The sequence below is a fragment of the Panthera onca genome, chromosome B2 (genome assembly GCF_046562875.1).
Source record: "Panthera onca isolate mPanOnc1 chromosome B2, mPanOnc1 haplotype 2, whole genome shotgun sequence".
In the NCBI taxonomy this organism is placed as follows: Eukaryota; Metazoa; Chordata; class Mammalia; order Carnivora; family Felidae; genus Panthera; species Panthera onca.
In genome coordinates this window covers 61,635,603-61,660,019 of record NC_138343.1, presented here as the reverse complement: position 1 = coordinate 61,660,019, position 24,417 = coordinate 61,635,603, and the positions used below count along the sequence as shown (strand labels likewise).

The window sequence follows — 24,417 nt, the reverse complement described above, 5'->3', positions numbered from 1 at the left end:
CATAATCCAAACTTCTTGAGAATGGAAAAGCCAGAAAAATAATGTAAGGCACAGCAGAGCAGTAGAGCAAAACTTGCCTGTGCACACTAATACTGGGAAGAACTCTTCACTCCCCACTAAGGAACTCACAGCAGCCTACTTTTCCTCTCCTGTCTCCTGTAAGGATACTTCTCAATGTGACAAAACCCACCTACCCAAAGGGAAGGTTAATTATTGCTCCGTAATTAAACTCGCAAGAAAATTGTTAAGATTAATGAAGCCGTGCTTACTAAGTGATTACAAGCTCCCTATCAACTACCACAGAAATATTTGTTTTTACCGAAAACACCAACACATATATCGATAGCAGAGTCTGTGCAAATTATTGCAGTGACGAATCTAGATCAACATATATAAATCATAGTTTATGTATCTGAAAAAATAAAAGTAACATAGGAGGAAGAGAAAAACCCGGAGGAAGGGAAAAAGAAGGGAGGAAAGGAGGAAGGGGCAGACAGCAGGACAAGTTTTTACTTTTCATCAAGAACTACCATGCTAACATGAATTCTTTCTACTTAGTTCTATGATAATTATGACTCAGCAAAAGACCACAATACCCTCTTCAATCTGGGTATGTTTGAAAATGTAAAAAAAAACCTAAGAACTTCTAATTTTTTTCTAAATGACTTTTTTTTACATTTATTTATTTTGAGAGAGAGTGGGGAAGGGACACAGGGATAGAGAGAGAATCCCAAGCAGACTCCATACTGTCAGCATGGAGCCCAATGTGGGGCTCGAATCAAGAACCATGAGATCATGCATGACCTGATCCAAAATCCAACCAACTCAACTGAGCAACCAACTCAACCACCCAGGCGCCCCAAACCTAACAACTTTTCAGATGAATACTGAAAGAATGGTCTCTTATAATATAAATTTACAATTATTGGAGTTATTTTAGTATTAATTTTAATTAGGCTAACACATAATTAGGTTAAATTAGGCTAAAACAGTAACATATTGATAAATAATACCTAAAATGAATTCCATATTGTTACCAGCAATAAATTCAAATACAGCTGCCCAGGGTACATTGTGGAATATGCAGGTGAGTTCTTCCTCTCAAAATATCACTGACAGACATGGCCACCATGTCATTACATTTGAATTACAACATATGTCACCAATGTGCCTAATTACCTTTTAGCAACACCAATCAGCACAACTACTCCCCTATCCTAACTGGACATTGCATCAGTTATATATGTTATCTTAGGCTGTAGTAACAAAGACAAACCCCAAATTCCCAGTGTCTCATAACAGAAAAAGTTCTTACTTGCTTGTGCTTCACGACAATCACAGATCAGCAAGGGCAAAGGCAGGGGCCTCCTCTCATTTTAGACATTCAAGGAATCAGGATGATGACAAGGGTGCCTCTTCTCTCTAAGTACAGGTCTCCATGCCAGAAGTAAAGAGACTTTTGTGCCCTTTTCCACCAAAACACAAGTGGGCCAGGAACATGATTCCTTATGTGCCCAGGACGGTAGAAGGCTGGAATTATGAAGAGCCTTAATAACATTTCAATTATCCACTCATATCTATAGAATGTCAAAGCTAATAAACTGGTTGTTTTAATAAGCTGTTTTCAGGGCACCTGGGTGGCTCAGTCGGTTAAGTGTCTGACTTCAGTTCAGGTCATGATCTCACAGTTTCTGAGTTCAAGCCCCACATCAGGCTCCAAGCTGACAGCTCAGAGCCTGGAGCCTGCTTCAGATTCTGTGTCTCCCTCTCTGTCTGCTCCTCCTCTGCTAGTGTGCACTCTCTCTCTCACTCCCTCAAAAATAAATAAACATTAAAAGAAATTTTAAAAAAAGATTTTAATATAAGCTATTTTCAGTTATGGATATCCATTATATGTGAACAATCAAAGGAACTCAAAATAATTTTCACTATCCCAGTATCTTTAGTTTATTCCAAGAAGTTAGAGTTTGCAACTGAACTATTTAGGGATTCACAAAACAATAAGAGTGTCAGAATGAATAGCACCAAATGTATTACACTGATACAGATTTAAAATTGGGGCTTCTGAATACTTATCAATTAAAGTTAAAGATACAAAAGAATTTTAAAATAATATTCATTTTTATCTAGGCAAACTAGAATGTGAGCAAGAGGCATGCATAATTGGAATAAGCAAATTTGCAGGAGGGTTGGGAACCTTCAATAGAAGAGGTTTGGAATCTGGATGACCAGAAAGAAAAATGAAGAACTGTGGCATTCATCCTGAGGTCCTACTTGGAGCCACAGGACTAACTCATTCCAGAGAAACTCTGAAAAGAATGTTTACATGATAGGCACTAAAAAGGCATCATACAAAGAGTGTGACAGAAAGAAGAGAAAGGGTGGGGAATCTCACCTTTAGTCAAACACAGCATGGCTTTATTACACCAAGGTCTCTGCAAAGCAAAGGCAGAGACACTAACAGCTGGCAGAAGATTGAGTAAATGACCATCAGATTGGATGAGGCATGGCAGAAAAATAACAGAGTCCATTTATAAGACACTCCCCACAAAGCATCAAAGATGTCTAAAAGGCATGAGGGAATAGGCTGAGGGCCTGCCTGAGGTTTGGTTTGGCCCAGGCAAACTTTACCAGGTTGACAGGGAACAGCAGGGGATAGAGAAAAATTAAGCACAGATAAATGGGCCATAGACATATGGATCCTAGACAAATTATAAATTTTGTTTTAAGCAAAATTCAGTAAAAAAAAAAAAATGATAGCTCTTACACATTCTTAGTGACTAAAACACTAAAAATTTATAGTTTCTCGGAGGAAGAAAGTTTCCACCATTAATTTCTCACGTGTGGTTCTATATAGAGACTTCTAAAATTTATAGTTCTATAGTGCGTTTTTTTTAATGTTTTTTTTTAACGTTTATTTATTTTTGAGACAGAGAGAGACAGAGCATGAACAGGGGAGGGTCAGAGAGAGAGACACAGAATCCGAAACAGGCTCCAGGCTCCGAGCTGTCAGCACAGAGCCTGACGCGGGGCTCGAACTCACAGACCGTGAGATCATGACCTGAGCTGAAGTAGGATGCTTAACCGACTGAGCCACCCAGGCGCCCCTATAGTGCGTTTTTAAAGCAGAATTGCTTCTGGGGCCAACACAGAAAGAAAGGAGACTGATTAGGCAGGGTTCTAGGCCTCCTGTCCACTTCAAACAAAACAGCTCCATTTTTTTAAATCATTTTTATATATTGGCTTTTATTTAGAAAAAATGTTCCAGTTCTAGGGGGGAAAAAAAGGTTGTATTAATTCACAGACTACATGTACTTGTTTCTTTCACCTTTATCAGTTCTTACTACTTGGTGGGTCAACTTCTTTCTATTCTGCTTCCAAACTCTCTCTGTTTCATTTCTGTGGTTTCTGTGGTCTCCTGACGCAGAGGCCAGAGGCAAGCACACATATTTATTATGCCTGGAACTCATTTATGCCCTTATCACCAGTTGAACACCAAAATATGGTCATCAGAAAATTCCAGGGAATCACTAAAACAGAAAAAAGCCATAGGTTTTTAAAATGTTTTAAATTTTAAAAATTTTAATATATTACACAAAAGGATTAAAATGTTCTCTGTTATGCAAATGGACAACGAAGCTTCGCAGCTATTTACTTCATCATATTTGAAAGTAAAGCCTATTGAGAAATTAAAAAAAAAAGTCAGTGTGCTTGATTAATTTCTCAGGCACATGTATTAAAAAATACATACTGTTTGCCCTATAAGTTACAAAAACCAAGGCCAGCCAAAGAGAGCTGACCACAGCCTGACATATCTATAAAGAAAGCTGACCTCTCTGAGAAGCCAAAGTAAATTCAAATTTCTCAGCCTACAGGGCAGAAGCAGATCTTTGAAAGTTTGCCAGATTTATGAAGAAAGATTACATAAAGTAAACAGATTTTTCTCTTCCCAAGGTGCCCTTTTTCACATTACAATTATTATGAACAGCTACAAAAGAAGAAACATTTCCAAAAGCATCCAGTATACAATAAATATTTGTTATGTATTATTTATTCAGAAAAATCATAAAGCTCTGTTTCAACATAATTGTTGGCACATAATTTTTGGAAATTACTTCTTTTTTCCCCTCTTGGGATCCTTCTTTGACGTGAAAGGCAACAAAAAGACTAACACAGAGTAAAAGTAAAAAACTATAATTCTTAGATGAGACTACAAGGGCAAACTTAGCTGCCTCAATCCATTTTTTGTAATGAAACAAAGAAAGAAAAAAATGCTTTTTGTGTGTTTTCTTCTTGGTTTGCTTTGAGAGGGATAATGAAATCAATAGGCAAAATGAAACTTGGATTAGTTAGCAACTGAAATTCTATTTTCATTTTACATTTTCCATCATTTCCACTTCCATTTACATCATAATGATATAAAATTAGAGCAAAATCTTAATCTGTCAGTATTTTTTAAGTTTTATATGGGAGCTCTGAAGTTACTTGTTTTTAATTATCAATTCACAAAACTTTTTTGAATACTCAGGCCAGTTTAAATGTTCTCAAGTCACACCAACACTGAAAATGCATACAGGATGTATATGAATGTATATATATTATGTAGTTTAAGAATTAGCTAAGCAATCAACAAACCAACAAGTAAATATATAAAAACATTTCGAGAGCCTAAATTCAATGGAGCCTAAATTTAAGTGTAAAAAATGCCATTTCAACTAAGCTAAAAAAAAATATGGCCAACTGATTTTAATTTTCATTAACTCACTTCTTTTTTTAATACCTATATTCTTTTAAGTGTATTTATTTTGAGAGAGAGAGAGAGAGTATGTATGATCAGGGGAGGGGCAGAGAGAGGAGAGAGAGAATCCCAAGCAGAGTCCATTCTGTTAGCACAGAGCCTGATGTGGAGCTCAAACTCATGAACTGCAACATCATGACCTGAGCTGAAACCAAGAGTTGGATGCTTAACCGACTGAGCTACCCAGGAGCCCCTCAATTGTTTAAATTCTTCTTATTATTTATTTCCCTGTTTACTTGGGCTGGTCTATAAGCTAATCTACAAAAAGGCTAATAATTATGTAAGATCTTTAGCACAATAAAAGGATTGAATTAGTTAATTAACAAGTGAATAAATAAAGGATCGAAACTTTAAATGTTGGTTTCTAACCAATCTCATAAGAAATCAGAAATCACTGGGGCGCCTGGGTGGCTCAGTCGCGCCTGACTTCAGCTCAGGTCATGATCTCACAGTGTGTGAGTTCGAGCCCCGCATCGGGCTCTGTGCTGACAGCTTAGAGCCTGGGGCCTGCTTCAAATTCTGTGTCTCCCTCTCTCTCTGCTCCTCCCCTGCTCATGCTCTGTGTCTCTCTCCTTCAAAAATAAAAACATTAAAAAATTTTTTTTAAGAAATCAGAAATCACTTCACCACTAAAATTATACACCCCTATACTAGTCAGAGTTCCAGTAAGAAACAGATAGTGTCCTTAATTAAGATAATTTGCAAAGACAGTAAGGCATGGATAGTGCTTGGAGAAACCAGAGAGAGAGGGAGTATAGCACTCAGGGGTAGAAACAACGGGGAGCCATTACTACACCACAGGCTAAAAAGCTGAGAAGAGAGAGTGGCTGCCAGAGCTCAAAGGGTAAGCCTACCTGACTGAAGCTGTGACTTTCAACGGGAAGAGGGAACGCTACCCTCTCTCTTTTCCTACCCTCAACACTATTTCTCAATGTAGCATAAATAACTAAAAATGTAAGATAGGCTATTTCTTAAAAACAAACAAACAAAAAACAGAGATTTCCCTAGAAAATGATAATGAAATGAAAATCCAATATAGATATTGCTAAATCATCTTAGTAAATCCAGACAGACTCAACTTTAAACACACTGCTCTTTAACGTAATGAGCTTATACTGAAAATCATTTTTTGAGATCAACACCACATTGTTTACATAATATATACCAAACAGAACAAAAATCTAATGAATGAAAGCTTTAATTTGCAAACACTACTCTGTATTAAGTAGTATAGCGAAGTATACTCCGATTATTGTCCTGTATATCTATAGATATATATATAGATATCTATATATCAAACAGTAGAACTATCAAACAGTCCTAAGTGACTGTGCCTCTGTTATGTTATAGAAATGGTATTAAATGTAAATTCCAAGAAGATTTAAGTTCAGCTGAAATAATGTTCCCATAATATGTTTGCATATTGGGAATCCATTAATCAGGTTAAGATTGGGACTATATAATGCCTAAAGTCCCTCATATATCTGAGAATTTGTGATTCACATTCAAGCACTCCAGAAACACTGAGAAAACCCATAGCTCATAAATTCTCTAGTTTTTCATTTGAACCAATTTGTATTAAGATTTTTAGAGAATGAAAAACCAGTTTTTAAGGTGTTCTATATACCAACACATATCAATGGGGCAAAGAATATGTGCTTCACACAATTATTCCCCAAATAAAATAATATATGCAACAGAGCTTGGCAAACTGGAAAGCATTTTCTCAATGTTACATGTTACTATCTTCTTTAAATTTATAAATTGCTTATTATAATGCTTTACTTATTTTCTGAGGAGTGATATGTAAGTAAAGCTTCTCTTTAATAATGTTTATTGGAGAACAAATTATTGTTTAGATATGCAAGCATAGAAATTAATGTTTAAAAATTATCAGAAGTTTAAAAATTACCTTAAAAGGGAGGAACAGCAGAAATATCATGAAAGAAAAACTTTATAATACCCACCCAGTATAAATTACCCAGGCAAGATAATATTTCTGTGATATTTCTATCACCTTAACATATTTATTGCTAAAAAGTAATTTCATCAATGTAGCCTTCTCTGGTTGATTCCCCAACTATTTTAATGCTTTTTATTCTGCTTAAGCACATTTAAGTTGCATTCTAAATCAGCCGACCCTTGAACAACATGGGCTTGAATTGTACGAGTCCACTTATGTACAGATTTTTTATATAAATATATTACAGTATTATAAATGTATTCTCTCATGATTTTCTTGAATAACATTTTCTTTTTTCTAGCTTGCTTTCAGAATATAGTATGTGTATATATATATATATACACATATATATATACACATATACATAAACAAAACATGTTAATCCATTGTTTATGTAAGAATATAGTATATATACATACACACACACATATATATATACACATACACACAATACATACACATACACACACACACACACACACACACACACAATGTGTAAGACAACTGTTTATGTAATCGGTAAGGCTTCCTGTGAATAACAGACTATTAGTAGCTAAGTTTTGGGAGAGTCAAAAGTTATACACAGATTTTCAACTGTGTCCTCAAATCCCTTGGTATTCAAAGGTCAACTGTATTAAAATCTGGTTCTGTCAGTGTTCTAATGTCTTTTCCATGCATATATTCGTTCTGTTTTCCCAAACAACGCTCCCCAGAAACTTATTATCTAGGAAAAATAATCTGATAATATCCAGGTAAATTATTTCATTTAACATGGTAGAAACCAAACAATAACCATTTTACCTTAATATTTTATAACATGTTCTAAGCATTAATGATTATGTGATGGGGACCAATGTGGCTATGGAGAAAATGCTTTATCAGCAAGCATCAGATTTCAGAAAAGACTCCTATTTACCTAATTAATTTTGAGAGAAACAGCTCCATATTAATGTATTCATCGTGAATGTTATTTATTATACTGTGTACAGTAGAAATACATTACTTACTAACCTTTAGCAGATAGATAGCTAGGTTATTCTCTGCAAGTGAGCAAAATTCCTGAATGATAGACGAAAGATAATTGAACACAGAGCACTTAGTATTTTATGAAGTCTTATAGATGACATTTTGTAATTTTCCTTTAAGAAAATATCAGAATCTTTAAATAAGTACTAAAGAGTTTTGTTTTCTTTTCAATATCTCAGTATACAAGCCTTTGGGGGAAAAACCTGGAATTTACTGGTATGTGATCATAATCCAGTGGAAAAAAATACAAAATAGTCCTACTTTTTTCCAAATGGTTTAATATGGACTAATATTTCAAGATAATTTCTGTTCAGCATACATTTTAAAACATGAACTTAATTTTGCATAACACAGCAAAGAGCAAAATAATCATGAAACTGTTTAATTTAAATGGATTTGCAGGCTATCGGCAATGATATCCAAAGGACATCTTCCTAGGCCTAGGATGACTCACACACCACTAGTTTGATCTATTTGATGTATTAGTCATGCCTCCATCAACACATAGGTACTGAGATGCTACCTTTTCTGTAACTAATACAAAATAGACATACATTCAAGATGCTTAATGATCCTTTGTTAAATGCCCTAAATTCCTAAACAAGTTCAAATAATTAAATGGCAATCTGTTTCATTATTTATTATCAATTCTCTATCATTTATAGCCAAAAGATAAGAATAAAAAAGACATTCAAAAACTGAATGGAGGGCCTAATGTAACTTGAGCAATGGACTAAAGTGTTTTTACATGTGCAGTCTCATTTAATTCAACACTCTACTACAGAAGATTGATGAGTCAAGCTCAGTCACTTGTCAGATGCTCCAAGGCAGCTGAGTCACTCTAGGGTCTCAAGTGTACCTTACACTAAAATATACCTTTCATTTCAATGAAGTGATATACTTAGAAAAATTGCATACCTCTCTGATTTTTATTAGTTAATTGATTTGGGAAGAAACCTCCACAGGGCTGACAGGAACTAAAATATTCCAAGCCATTAATTTTATTAGGTTTTTAAAATTCAATACATGATGTCATTTCCTGTTCTCCTGTACCTTGAAAAATAAGCATGACTAACCTAATCTGAGAAGGGGAAAGTAGTAATACAGAGCAATACAGTTAAAATGTAGAAGAAAAGATTCAAACTCAGCTCTCTCTAATTCAGGATTTTAATTAGGGCACCTGGGTGGCTCAGTTGGTTGAGAGCCCAACTTCAGCTCAGGTCATGATCTCACAGTTCATGGGTTTGAGCCCCGCATGGGGCTCTGTGCTGACAGCTCAGAGCTTGGAGCCTGCTTCTGATTCTGTGTCTCCCTCTCTCTCTGCCCCTCTGCTGCTGGTTCTCTGTCTCTCTCTCAAAAATAGACATTAAAATAAAATTTAAAACCCAGCAATGTTATTTTGAGAAAGTAAGAAAAATTTAGTTTTGAATGAACAATGATTTCAGACCCAATGGCCAGATGGCTTTAGATAATATATACCAGAGTGATTCTAAACAATGCTATATTTTATAAAAGCATTCAGTTTAACAATAAAATTGCTTCTATTGGGAAATGAAGTCAAAGTAGTGCATAAAGCTGAACTCTAAGTAAAGTAAAATTCCCTTGTCTATTTTGGAAGAAAACTAACCTACAGTACATTTATCTACAGCTATCATAAAAACCCACTGAAACATACATCTTGGCAAATGTGTGAATGAATGGGACATATGTGTACAGACACAAATTTTCATGTTAATATTTGAATTTGTCTACAAAAAATATGTTGCCATATAATGGAATTTTCTTTCATTAAATATTATAGGTGTGAGCTACTTCCTAAATTGTCAAGATTCTAAAATGGCAGAAGTAAGAATTATGGCACTTTACTTAATCAGGCCTACAATTTTACTAGTATTCTACTATTACTACATTTACAGATTATTAAACAGGAGTAAATAACAGAAGCACTAAACTTGACATACAAATACTCTTTTCATCTTTCTTGGAAAGATGTTGCATGTTTGTCTTCAAACTGTGCAAGAAAGGATTTGGGAAATGTCATTACTGTAGAAGTAATGCAAGAGCCAGAAGAAAGAACATAGAGAGAAATGAAGACAGTTAAACAGACAGAACCTGGCCAATTTTCTTTTGTAGATAGTCATGTAAAGAAAGTTATATGGATCATGAATCTTTTAATATATATTTACACATATATATAATTAAGAGTATTTCTTAATGATTCCATTCTTTAGTTGTTTTTAAAAATGTTATTAAATAATATTTTGAGATCAGAAGCTGATATAAATAATTCATTAATGGAATTGGAAATTATATAAAAGGTAGCCATCTTCCCCTAAACATACAAAAAGCAAAAGGTGGCCACTTTCTCCAAACGATGTATTTTTATTCTTTTGATGGTAATCAAAGTATTACTATCTTTCCTATTGAGATCTTTTTGTTGCTGTTCCTTTAACATTCATTTCAACCAATATTTACTGAAGCTCTATTAAGACTGTCATAGAGGGGCACCTTGGTGGCGCAGTCGGTTAAGCATCCGACTTCAGCTCAGGTCATGATCTCACGGTTCGTGGGTTCAAACCCCGCAACAGGGTCTGTGCTGACAGCTCAAGGATTATGTGTCTCCCTCTCTCTATACCCCTTCCCTGCTTGTTTTCTCTCTCTCTCTCTCTCTCAAAATTAAAATTAAAAAAAAAAAAAAAAAAAAAGACTGTCATTGACAACTGAAGACCCAGTCTTTATGCTTGCAGCATTCCCAAATCTAGTGGTGGGACATGGAAATACAAGCGGAAAATACACTGTAATATGATAAATGCTAGAACAGAAGTACAGCACATGCAGAGTACGATGGGATGCAGCCAAGGGGCAGAGCAAACTTTCAGGCTCTGTGTGTTCAAGGAACAATGGACTCAATATGCCTTTCTACATTCTGACAGAGTGTGGGATCATGGCAGTCATTTAAAAAGGAAGTAAGATCCAAGTACAATAAAGAGGAAGGTGAAAGGTAGCTGAACAGTAATAAGGACAAAAAGAGCAAAAGTAGAAAGAAACGAGAACACTTACACTGCTAGAGACACAAATTGCTCTAGAGACACAACCCAGGCTAAACTTTACACAGTCACATAGTGAGACTTCCCTTGAGTGACAGAATAACAAGGATTAGCACAGCAGAGTGGAGAGACAAATGAGTATGTGTGTTCAGATTTCCTGGAATCTATACAGGGATCCCAACTTCCCTTCACATAAGTAGCACCATTGATGTAAGTAGGAAACAAAGGTTCCATTAAGGCTTATTATGTTATTTAGATACGCTGGTGGAGAATTTTTCCACCAAAACTGTTTTAATTGCTTATTTTAGGTGACATAGTATGAAGTAGTATCCTATATCACATCTATTTTCTATTTTAGCTCTGAGGTCCAGAATCATCTATGGGGTGTGTGTGTGTGTGTGTGTGTGTGTGTGTGTGTGTGTATATACATATATACTATAAAACATAGTAAAGACCTCATGAATAAATGCCAGTATCTGAAAACAAGGTAAACAGCAATGTCACTTGAGTTTCCTTTTAAAAAGGTTATATACATTATATATAGACAGTCTTTTTTTAAATTGCCTAAAGTAAGACATCATTATTTTTTAAAGGCTTCATTTTATTGATTTACTTTGTTTTCAAATTTTCACATAAAAATTGGGGAATGGCAACTAAGTTTCTATAATCACCTATCACCCTCAAATATATCAAACGTGATCTTAAAAGAGACCTAAATGTACTAATATTTAACACGTTAATAAAGCATCAATCCAATTATTCACTTCTATAATGTAATCACAATAACATTTGTAATTGTTGGTGTCACTAAAAACAGAGATAGTTTTCTTCTTGCTGTTTTCTGGCTATGAAATTCTTCAGTACATGAGTGTATTATTAACAAACATTTTAGTAGAAATCCAATGTCAACAAAATCAACATTCCAGTCCTGTGAGCCTATAGTTCCCTCAATACTAACTAGATATGATTTTGTGATTTCAATGGATGCATTCAAAACATTGAGCATTTGGTACACCATTACCATCCCCATCAGCACCACACTAAACAACCTAGAACTGCATCTACTGCATGTAAAGACTCTTCTGTCCAATGTGCGCCATTTCTATGATGCAATGAATGTGGAAGAGATTTCTACTCAAGGTTTTCAGTATTTATTACAGTGAATAAAAGAGAAGTAAAACACTGTGGAGAATAATTTTGTATTTATTCCTTTGATGACTTACAGGACAGTCTTTTCTATAGAAAATAGAAATCCTACATTAATAGAAAATCTAAGTAGAATTTTTAAAACCTCATTTCGAAGGCTGGGATTACATGTTACTAAGTAAAGCAAAGACATTTTGGAATAAAACTAGACATGAGTAGCACAACTATATGTAATTGCTAACCTCTAACCTTGTGAGTATCATGAAGTGGCAATTTATTTGAAATGATATTAAATAATTCTAAGATTTTATATATCATTTATATAAAATATTTAAGATTTAATAGAATTTGTATAAATTTTACTAAATTAAGAGTCTGCAGATTTTCACATTCCTGCAGATTTTCACATTCCTTTCCTACAACGCAGCATAGCCAAAAAGGTCTTCTTTGAATGAGGTAAGGAGTGCCGTATATATTTTATAAGAATTACTTATAAATGCATCAGCTACAATTATGTCATCAGGAATTACTTATCCTTACCTTTCTGACTCAGAATACCTAAACAATTAAAGAACACAAATTTAGAATAAAGAGAATACAGGCTGTGCAATTTTACTGATACAGCATATATTCGCCCCCTATTATATAAACTTTTGCTAGTTCAGTTTTATTAACATGATAATTTTAACACAATCACTTATTTGTCTGTGGAGCTATTCCTTTCTCATTTTGCCAGCTAATTAGCCCAAAGAAATAGATGTGCTCCCACATGATTTATACATCGAATGTCTAAAATCACTCATATTCTTACTCATTTACAGAACAAATGGCTATCTTGTCCAACTTCTATAAATCGCGGCACTGTCTCAACTCATATCTCATGATCATGACCAGCAAAATCTCTGAAAATCATGCTTAATGTGCACACAACTTTGTGTCACTTGCTGACATTAACCAAAAAAAGCCTGCAAAACTGGCTTCACTTTCCATTTGTCATCAGCAGTCAGTTTCAAGATAGGAATTTAACCATTGAAAAATCAGATTCTCTGGATTATATTAAAACAACAATAAAACAAACAAACAAATACTAGTTTCTGGTGATAATTGTCTTATTAGCCAGCTTGTAGCATCACATTTTGTGTGTGTACTGTAGCTTCTTATTCTAGGGGACACTAATTAGTTTTAAATGGTGTTAAATACCATCCCTGCAGTTGCAAGTGCTTCTCTGGGATTTTTACTAGAGAAAAGAACTCCTGTAATTTAAAACCACTTTGTTTTCTTCAGCCACAGCTGTTAGTGAAACACTGACCTGTAGAAATCTTAAAAGGTTTTCAACCCTCTCTCATTGCCATTAGTCTGCATTTATTTTCTAACACATCTTTTCCTCTTGTACCACTGCTCCTCCATAAATCCCCAGCCCCCAAATTGCTTTCAGCAGAGAAATTGCATTTAGCTAGTTAAACCCTTCTCTCTTTCCCTCCCTCCTCCCCCCTTACAAAGCCTTGGCTACTCTTAAAGAAAATTCTCCAACAACGTGTCAATTTTATATTGGCCACAAAGACAACTTCTGTTGGGGGAGGGGGAGGAAAGAGGGACTGGAGCTTGGCTGTCCCTTTCCACAGACAGGGATCTTTGTGGAGATCAGAAAACATTTCCTGCATAAAAAATCAACACACTCTCTAGTTGCAGGATCAGAGAGTGAGAGAGAATATGTATCAGCCTGTCCTCAAACGAATGGAACACATCCGTTAACCTTCCAAACAGGAAAAGTCATTTTCTCAAAATATGTCCGCTTTCTTGCGTTATTAAACATAATCCACAATCTGAAATCCTCCAGTAGCTCCCCCACTGGGGATTGGGTGAAAGCTGAAAATCACTCCTGTACTTTCTCTTTTTCCTCTGCATTTCCGTTGCACTATTTTTTCCATCTAGCTCATCTCTGACACGCTCCCACTCTCCTCATGTATACCAAGAGGGGACCCAGAAGAGCAAAAAAAAAAAAAAAAAATCACACAAGAGGGCTATCATGTTTTACAGGATCAGCATGTGTTTTAATTCTGCCCTTCACCCTTGCCTCCAAGTGATTTCACAGCCAGGAGACCCCAGAGTTTGCGCTTCCAGTGGGGTTTCCTTGACCCACGAAAGAGCAAGCACACAGGATTTATTGTGCAATGCATTTTCTTTTTTTAATATCGGGCCTGTGGGGGAGGGGGATACCCTTGTCTTCAGGTGTCAAAAAGTCATTTGGTCCAAACAGACTTGCTATTGAATTTGTGTCACCATTTTGTCCTGCTTCCCCAACTTAGGGCAGTACAACTAAAGGGGTCCTGCTTGAGACAGTGAGACAGGGCAAAGGCTAGAGGAAGTGAAGGTTACTTTTTTGCAGGGCTCTAGCATAAGGTAGAAATCCTACAAATTCATTTCACAGGTGTGTGCATGAGAGAGCGCGACTGTATATATCTTGGTCTCCCCAAGAGGCTGCAGCCAATAAAGAACCTCCCCCGTCAACAACCTCCAAGGCTAACTGGCCCCACATTTTTGCCTCTCTTTCCTCCTGAATATTCCAGACACACTACCAGGGCATATTGATGAGAGCTATCCCATCCTCACCACCCTGTCTCAAAAATGTTGAAACCCAAAATTAGCTTAAGAGACCTTTATTAGTGAAGATCACAAACCAAATGACTCCAAAGATGATAGAGTTAAAGAGCAATGATTAAGCCTGTGTGTTGAAACATCACATCTTACTGCCATCTCCAAACGCCCCTCCCTCCCATCTCTCCCTCTCTGATGGGCACTTACCTTCTTTGGGCGGTCGCTTGGCCTCCCTGGTAAGATTGCAGACCTGGGTGGTTTGCAGCTCCTGGGTCAGGCAGCCCTCGGTCTGCTCATTCAGGGGTAACACCACGTTATTTAACAAAACCAGCGACTGGTCGTCGATCCCCCACTCTCCCAAATGCTGAGGGCAGGTGCATTTTGTATACATGATCCCACATGATTCTGTTCTCCCATTTTCTGATTTTAAGCAGCTCTCCAACCAAGTGCATAATACATGGCAACCAAACTGGCTTGGGCTCACCTTGTTCAATACCAAAAACTCAAAAAAAGATTTCTGATCTTCTTCCCCTTTTTTCTGTAATCCTGGGAAATCAGTTGGAAACAGCCGACGTATCTGAATAAAATTTTTATCATATTGTAGAAAAACGAAAGCATTCTTGGAATCGCAGAGTTGCATTATAGAATGATTCTTTCTTAAAAGATCCTTTATTTTTTCATGGGAAAAATGATCAAACTGATAAGCCAAGAGGGAAAAGTTAGAGCAGCTAAGGTCCTTTTTGGAAAATTTCAGGTAAATGCTATATTTGGTTGGATCTGGATTTTCCAGCGTCCAAGTGCAGTTTGTAAAGTTTTTGGGAAACATTTCACTTACAGAATACGATCCATAAATGACTCCCTTCACCAAAGTTGAACACCAGAAGTCTTGGGCAGCATTAAATCCAAACATAACCAGGAGATAGGTGGAAAATATATAAATCAGCAGGTTACGAACAGCCTTCATCCTATGTCATTTGGCCTGTAAAAATGGCAATGAAAGTAAAATGCAAGTAGGAGTCTACACGCATTGAAGAAAGAAACTCCTTCCAATATTACAGCCAGCTGTTTTCAAGATTTCAGTAAAAAACCCTTTTTAAAAGAAGGGCAGGTAATTTTTTATTTTATAATGCTAGGAAATTATCGGTGGCTGTGTGAACAGCGCCCTCACGTGGTCATTCACAATGACCAAATTTTCTACATTCACTTTAAAAATAATATTTAATAGATTATTAACAGGAACGCTGTAATTTATCTACCAGGATTTCCTCCCAGTACATTATGATTCTATTGAAAGAGGAGGAAAACATACCTTTTAAATAATATCATAACCTAAGTTTTTAATTTTTGAAATCTTTTTAAGCAATGTATACAACCTTTTCTCTCCCTCAGTCGGCCTGAAGAAAACATCATCACACACAATCTAATCTGATAATCTGGGAACAGCTGTCATCACATTACTTCTTTTACCTTGAATATGAAAAGCAATTTTGATAAAGGATGGCCACAATTTTAAAAGCACAAATGATAATTTGTTGCAGATGAAACATCATCTCCCAAATACCCATACTTGTCTTTGCAGGGACCATCGTGTGAACTGATGGGAATTCCTGTGCAAAAACACCAACATTCATTTGGATTAATAGAATTTTAAGCCCATTATCTGAGAAAGGGCATAGATGGGTAGATACATAGGGAAGACTTGTTGTTCAACATCACCTCTGAGAACCAAGATTTAAGACAGTCATTTCAATGTGACATGCCCTCTTGGGATACATAAAGTGGATCACTGTATTAGTATCTGTATCCAAAGGCGATGTCGGTGAAAAATCCCAGAACCACAGCTGGCTTCAGCCTTTTAATTTTTTTTTTTTCTAATTAGGGCTATTTTATCTAGAGTTATTTAAGATTTAACTCTAGTTACTGCAATTTAAGATTTATACATGGTAGATAAAAGACATTAGCATTTTCTTTCCTAGCAGATTTCAGTTACTGAATTGCTCCCTTTCCAACAACAGCTCCAAAGCTCCTTTTCTTTATGTTTTTTTAACCTGGCCTTGCATAATAAAGTAATCCTGGTTATATTTACCTCTGTAAGTTGTTATCCAAAAATAACTTGAATTTTTTTCAGCTTTAACCTTTAAGAAGTTATTTCTTAGAATAAATGACACTGCTTTTTTTTGTTTAGCCTTTGAGCTGAGAAAAGTGATGCCAAGTTAATTATAAAAGTCTTTAGGCTGCAGTCTCTTCCACTGTTCTGTAAACAGAGACAGACATACAGACATATAGACAGTTAAGAGTTTTCGTGTCTTTGCCTGGGTCCTCTCGGAACCAAAGGATAAAACCCTCTTCCTTCCCATTGCATAACACACACCAACGCATGCACACAAATACCAGTGACCGAAGTCCCTGAAGATAGATCTGCATTTTCCAGATCATAATTCAAATTCTATGTCTTGATATAGGAGAAAACAGCCCCAACTCTAAATCTCTATATAGCAGCAGTTTAAAATAACATCAGAACTGCTGGGACTATCAAAACAGTGTTCTCCGTTTCAAGCATATAGCTCAATGAATAATGCATTTTCTTTTTGAGAAAATAAAGCCAATGAGCATGTAAAGGTTAAAAAATTGGGAAAGTTGCAGGAAATTCTGGAAATAATTTCCTCTTTTTTTTGCTGTTGCACTTTGCAGGCAATGCAGGTCTGCGCAGTGTTCTTCAGGATAGAGTGTAGGCGTTGAGAGCCAATGTGACAATAAGTGTCTAAATTAGGAATTCCATCCATGAAAGGGGCTTCATTTTATAATCGGTAACTCAAAAAGAGGTCGTATTTCTTTTCCTAATGAAATCCAGTACTTTTGCTTCCATTTATTTGACAGTGCATGTCTGCATTGCTGTGCTCATCAAGGATTAGAAAGAGTGAGGAAATAGCTCTGATTTCACTTTCAAGCTTGCTCAAGAGAGCCCCCTCAATATAATGCTCTTTATTTTAATCCTTAAGCCTTGGTGTACGGAGCCTTGTTTTATACTAAAGAATCAAAAATGAATCACTGAACTCTGCCGCCCCCCCACCCCCGTCCCCGACTGCAGGGCCAGTTCAAACAATTGTATTTCCCTTTTTTAAGAAAGAAAGAATGGGGTGGCGGTGTCTAAGGGATGGCTACCAAGATCTCAAGGATGCTGTATTTATTTATTTATTTGTGTCCTGCTAAGAAGCAAACCGGCATTTAGTTTAGCTATTCTCCAAACTGATTTTCTGGGTGACACTTTAGTTTAGCCGAACATAGACGGCGCCATCACTCCACTAAATTTTTTCCCCAATAGAAGACCCACTGCCTCCCCTTATCTTAACTTCCTTCTAACCTAAAAATTTCTCCTCATAAAATCACCCCAATCACACACAACCGTCAGATTTTCTAGGTCTCCCTGCCTGTTCCTTCCGACCATGCACATCTCTTGAAAAACAGACTTCTCTAACTTTTCAACTGCGGCGTTTAAGTAAATGCAGACAGTCGGGTTTGGTCGTAGCCCCTCCATCTGCCAGCAACAGCCTTTCCTTTCCTTGTCCTCCCTCCGCAAACACCTAGACGAAAGCTCCTCGGTGGCGACCCCTGGCAGAGGGAAGGTGACCCCTGGACCCCCTTCCTTACCTTCCACTCCGAAAGCTCAGGGAGGCTCTTGCTCTAAGACACCAGCACAGGCACGCGTCCCAGCAACAGTGACGGAGAGACTCCCCTTCGGTCCCAATCACCGTTGCCCATTTTCCCCGGCTCAGCTTCAAAAATCAGGATTTATTTATTTTTTTTTTTAAATGCACACTTAAGAGAAGCAAAAGATGGGGGAGAAAAATTAAAGAGGGGAGGGGTGGGAGAAAAAAAGCCCCCAGGACCCCGGAGCCTGACGCTGTAGCCAACTGAATCCAACCTCCAACCGAGGGAGGGGGGAGCCCCCCGTAGAGAGACTCTAAAGAAACAAAAATATGCAAGTGGCTTAAAAGCAAGGATTTGTTTTTATCAAATCTACCCCCAACAAACCGATGAGCCAAGAAGCAAAGAAAGCGCTGAGACGAGAAGTGACCGGCGGCAGCAGCGGCTGCTAAGGCAGATTTGTTGGGGCGGTGGGTTTATTACAGGAGTATTCGTGGTCGGATCGGAAGGCTCAAGCTTATGCTCTTTCCTCTTTCCGCTTTCCTCCCTCCTCCTCCTCCTCCCCCTCCCCCCGCAGGTACTGATGGACGGACCGCGACTAAGGAGAGGGGGGAAAAAAATCCTTGGCTGGTGATGTCGGAAAGCTGTTTGAATGCCCAGCGAGGAGGGGCGCGAGAGGGAGAGAGATAGTAAAGCTCTGTCTCGGGTGTGCGCGCCGGCGCGCGGCGCTCGCTCTCCCCGGGGCGCGCGCCAAGGAGGGGGTGCGCGTCCCCGGGGTGCGCGTGCGCGCCGACTCCCGCGTGCTCTTGCGCGCGCGCGTCCCCGGGCGCCGCGCGCCCAGCGCCCAGCGCCCCGCGCCCGGCGCCGGCACCGGTACGGTGCGCCAGGCGGCTGGCCAGAGGCTCGACGAGCGCTACGCGGCCGCTGTGCCTTCCCGTAGTTCTTGCCTCCCGGGGGCGCGGGTGGGTGTGCGTGAGAGAAGAGGAGGGAAGCGGCGGGGTGGGAAAGGAGGGAGGCCCGGCGGGAGGGCGGGAGAGAAGCGGGCGGGAGGGGGGCTCCGCGGTGCTCCAGCCAGGGCCGCGGTGAGCCTGCACGTCACGGCTACTCAAAACCAAGCACGTCCCGAAAGCGGTATTTTCTGCGTCTGGGAGGTTTTTGCGCCCTCAGTTCCCACCGCTGGGGCTGGCGGCGACCAACTGTAAGGGAAACTCACTGGGAGGCGAAGCTAGGGGGTTGCGGAGGATTGGAAGGCGACTCTGAGTGTTGGGAAGTAAATACTGGACTTGATCGTCTCTGTCTTTCTTTCAGCGCGGACCTGTCGCAGCCGAAGAGCTGTCGTTTCATCGCCGGGGTTCAGATGAATTGATCCAGTCCTCAGCGGACGGGGCACATCTCAGTTCCCGAAATGCTGCGTGTCTCCGGCTGGAACAATACTAGTTTTTCTCAGCGAGGCTGCAATTAACATCTTGTTTGTTCTGGCTAGATACAGGCTTTGTCAGGACCGCGGTGCGGCGACCGAGGTTGGGCATCTTGCATTGCTTTCTGCATGGCAATGGGATCATGGTTGTGGGGGGTCTAAACTTTTGTTTTCTTAATGTATCTGATTCTTCTTTAAGTTTCCCTAGTAACAGGTTTGTGGACAGTGGTAGAAAAAAAAAAAGGAAAAAAAAAAAAAACGAGGGAAAGGGGGAGGAAAAGCTACCGGATTCTCGATTTAGCAGCAACAAAAAGGATAAATTTCCACCACTCCCCACCTTTATTTATTTGGCCCGCTGGACGGTTGGCTGACAAGTGTTTGATGAACTAGCTTCAGATACAATGCTGCAAAAGGTCATTCGCCTACTGATTATGTTTCTACTTGTAAACGCAGTTGGTGGTTTGCAAAACAAGTGGCAAAATAGTGTGGTGATTCGGTGGGGGAGACCAGAATGGGTAATTCCTATGAAGTGTCGGAGTCTTCCTAAGGGTGAGTGGCTTGAGCGGCAGGTGAAGTTGAATAAAACAAATTTCCATCATCTTCTCTCTGTACTCTTTCTGCATTTTTCTTCCTCTTGTTGTTCCTCTCCCCTGGGGCAAATGGAGAGCCAAGAACATTATTTTAAAATAGGACTATAGTGAAAATAGAAAGGTGCCAATGATCTTTTATTCACCGGAGTTGCTTGAAATATTAAAATTGGCCCTTTACTTCTTAATACATATTAATAGGGTGACCCTCTTCAAGGCTTTCTCTTCTAGGACAAGTGTTCAGAATAACATCCTGTAAGGGAAACAGTTAATCATTCCCCATCCAACAAGCTTTAACCATGTTCCAGGAACATTCACTGGCTGAGAGAGCAGCCTTTGTGGCATTTTGGTTTTGTGTCATTTTTGGTTCATTACAATATTTTTTATTCATTTAAGGGAAGGTGAAAGGAAAATAAGGTTTGTGTCTAGGGCATAATCCTAAACATTGTGTCTTAAGCAAACACGTTTTCTTTTAAAAACAAACATTCAGTAATACAAAGAATTACATTTCCTTTATTCCAAATTCCATAGAGATTATAATTATGATAGTTGCAAGACATTTTGGTCAGTTCTGTTATTTTATGAGAAGCAAAAATAGAGATTAATGACATGTTAAAAAAATGGAAAAAAAAAGGAGAATGTTTTGCATGATTTGTACATAAAAAGAAAACAATGTGAGTTTTAGATCTATGTCTATCTTGCACCTAGTAATTTCTCACATTATCTTTGAACACTGTGATTCTGATGTTTCTTAGAAAATCTTGAAGTCATGATATAGTGACATAAGAATAATAGCTGAAAGGGATAATTTTAAAAGACTTAATCCTAAATGGAAAGGAGCACTCATTCCCAGGGTCATTTACATTCAAGTAGAACACGGGACTGGGTCAGGGAGAAAGCCACCCTTAATAAAGCACTTCACCCTTCACACTGTTTCCCATAACCTTCATAAACTGCAGGCTACTGAGCCAGCCTGATGATGATCCCGCTGAGGTATATTTATAGCAGATGATTTGTGGATGATAAATATGCCAAGCAAGACACCATCTCCAGTAACCCCAGGCTGGTCTGACTTCCTCAGGGGGTCATAATCAAGAATCACAAAAAGAACCCTATATGGAGAATCTAGTCTATGGACCTAACAACAGCACAATTCCAAAGGCAGACCAAGGAAGAGCCATCCTGATTCATGTCTGCACTATGTTCCATGTGAAAGCACCGCTGGCACATTGACCCAACAATGAAAAGAGCGGCAGTTTACACACTAGGCTCTCTGTGTCCTTTCCTCCCTATTGAGATTGGTCTGGTTTTATGCTTTAATGCATTTTAAAAAATCACCATTTCACATTGTAATTATCAGCCTTCATTTGCTTCTCACCAATCCCTGTGTGTATCTGTGTATGTCTGTATGGATACAAACACAGATCCATATTTAACACACATATTTCATGTACATGTGTATATATAAGCATGTATTATATGTAAGTGTGCACATACACACATATATATAATATGTTCACATATATTTCCATTATTATATATGTATTCGGGAGGATGGTTTCACTATACTCCTTTATATTTCTCTTTAGTATGAAGTGTTCTCACCCCAAAACTACCAGATTAATTGTATAAACTAATTTTCACTGAAGTTTCCTTCTCAACTTTTAAAAGGACAATTGAGAAGCCAGTATTAACACATCAAAATATAAACTTGTATTTTAAATTGGCCCAGGCATGTAAAGACTTTCAAATTTATCTTTTCTATTATTTATATGTTTTTAAAGATCACTTCAGGGAAATGAGATTTCTAAGTATAATTTATCTCTCTTTTACTTCTATTGCCTTTATTTTTTACTGTTTAGTTCTTCTACCTTTGAAAAAAAAGAATCCCATCCTCCAGGATCCTTTCTTAAACTTCAGTATCACCTGCACAATTCTCAGACTGAAATGATAAGAATATGTTTTGAATATGCTTACCTAGTTTTAGAAAGGGTTTTCTTCCCTCTCATGCCTTTCTCTCATGCTCCTTGTGGTATTACTATATTACCACTTTTAAGTTTTATAACTTTTCTTCAGTAAGGCTTTAAGAAGCACAAATAAGTTTATCAATTATTCTTTTTCAGTATGCTCTAACTTTTCAATACTTAATGTCTCCAACACACACACACACATGCACACACACACAGATTTTTGACAACTAATTTCACAATAAAAGGAAATTAATGTAACAACTTCAGAAATATGAACCTTAACTATCTTATTATTTACTCTAATCAATTAGTGCTTTATTTTGTGTTAATAAAATGATCAAAATATTACATGATTAAATGGGTAAGTACTTACTTTATGCTTAAAATTAGCATATTTACTATGAACTGAAAGAACTTCTCATTCTTTCTCCTCCTCGTCTTCCTCCTCTTCTTCTTTATTCTTATTATTAAATAATGAAGTTTCTCAGGAACTAAGCTGATTCTTCTCGGTTTTCTATCTAAAAAAAAAAAAAAAGGCATCCCCTTCTAATTGGGCATCCCCAAATAGAAAATACATAACAAAAGTACTAAAAAGTAGAAGGGTATAGTAGAGCAAACGGATACATGAACTGATGGTTATCCTGGGCTGGTTAGTCCAAACTTGCCCCATGCCAGGCATAGCCAGAGTACTTTTTATCAAAGAACTCATTTGTATCAAGTTTTCATTTTTACCATTCTTTTCCTCTACTATGACACATGTAAAACACTCACATTGTTAAAAAGTTTTTGACCATCGATTCCAAAGCCTTCATTTGTGATTCGAGAAATGCCATGGGTAGGTACCACATAATGTCACTTTTGTGTGTTATAGAAGTATCTTGGAAAATAGGGACTTTAAAAGCTCAAAATACATGTTTGCAGTTAAATAGGAATTTACCCCAAATTCTTTCCTTGTCAGTTATTTTTATCTACTTTTTTGTATAAAGTTGCTATGTTTATGCTATTATCTTTAATTTTTAGGATTTCAAATGAACCATAAATAAAGATTCTTCATTTTTACCCCTGAAGTTGACACTGGTTATATAGACAGTTATAGACAAGAAGCTGTGCACTCTCTGGACTTCAGTTTCCTCATAGGAAAGGAAGAGCATGACCAAGTAGTTTCTATGGTTCTTCTTGATATTTTCTAAATAAAACAAGGTATCTCACAAGACATGGAAGCAATGAGAGAAAAATGCAACAAAATCCTAGGCTAGGAAGAATCAAAATTGCTCCAGTCAAATATTGGAAATGCTCTACTCTACCATAATTTTTAAAATCTCTATAGTTTTACCAGCTTTGCCCTTCCTTCCTTGCTGTCATCTGCCAGTGGAAAGACAACCCATTACATTCTTATTCTTCCCTCACTGTGATCATTTTTTTTCCTCAGATTGCGTTCCAACCCTACTAAAACTGATGACAAGAACTAAAGTTGTGAGTACCAGCATATCTGTTGACCTTAATCAACACCAGAGATTAAGGTCAGTTGATTACCTATTATTTCTGAACTCTTGTGTCTCTCCAGCTCTGTTCCTTACCACTTCTGACCCACTCTTTTTCTTTCTGCCACATTCTCCCTCTTTGCCATCTAGATCTCCTTGCTCTTCTATTCCAACACACCTTTATGCAGAATGTTTTTTGTACCTTCTGTTGACTGAAACCTACTATTTTTGTGAAGACATGGCATCTCTTGCAACCATGCCAAGAGGAAGCCAGTTACATGCATGCTTCTTCCACACTCTGATTAACTAGGTATTATGGGTAGATGGGATCAATGTCCTTGATCTCCATTGCTGGGTTCAAATATTTACTTCTAATCTCACTTTAATACCTTTTTTTTTCCCTTAGAGGTTATGTAATTTCCCTTTGGCAGCCTCACCTCTTCCTCCTTGCTATCTTTTTAATGACTTCAAATTTTACTTTTTATTCATACAGTCCTTTAGCTGCTGGCTAAGCTTCCCTCTCCATCCAATTTCCAGTCTTCTCATGTTTTCAGCATCCATGTAGACGGCTTATATGTCACACTGTCTTTTCAGTTCCGTTTCTGTATTTTCTTTTATACCAACTCAGCCACATTTTCCTTTAGTCTTCAACTAAAGAGATCATAAATAATGACTGTTCCACTTCCAGTATTGTTTCGATTTTGTACTTACAATCTTCTACTTTTGTAAACTCACCTTCTTG

General features: G+C 37.6%; 1 protein-coding gene and 1 long non-coding RNA gene across 5 annotated transcripts in view; one reads left to right on the top strand and one right to left on the bottom strand.

The window, feature by feature from the left end:
- ADGRB3 (adhesion G protein-coupled receptor B3) overlaps positions 1-18,801 on the bottom strand; it is a 736,713-nt gene extending 717,912 nt beyond the window's left edge. For 2 of the 4 annotated variants that reach the window (XM_060615856.3, XM_060615857.3), the window contains exons 1-2: positions 18,224-18,801; positions 14,783-15,554 (exon numbers count right to left, since the gene is read on the bottom strand). In XM_060615856.3, coding sequence (XP_060471839.1) covers positions 14,783-15,539 — 757 coding nt within the window. In that variant the 5' untranslated portion in view covers positions 15,540-15,554; positions 18,224-18,801. Of the gene's footprint in view, positions 1-14,782; positions 15,555-16,661; positions 16,830-18,223 lie in introns of all 4 variants that reach the window. The other 2 variants (XM_060615855.3, XM_060615854.3) reach the window with 2 other exon arrangements.
- Positions 18,802-19,009: 208 nt separating this feature from the next.
- On the top strand, positions 19,010-23,710 carry LOC132667250 (uncharacterized). The gene is made up of 3 exons (XR_009605056.3): positions 19,010-19,182; positions 19,529-19,740; positions 23,624-23,710. It is a non-coding gene; the product is annotated as an uncharacterized LOC132667250 (long non-coding RNA).
- Positions 23,711-24,417: the final 707 nt, after the last annotated feature.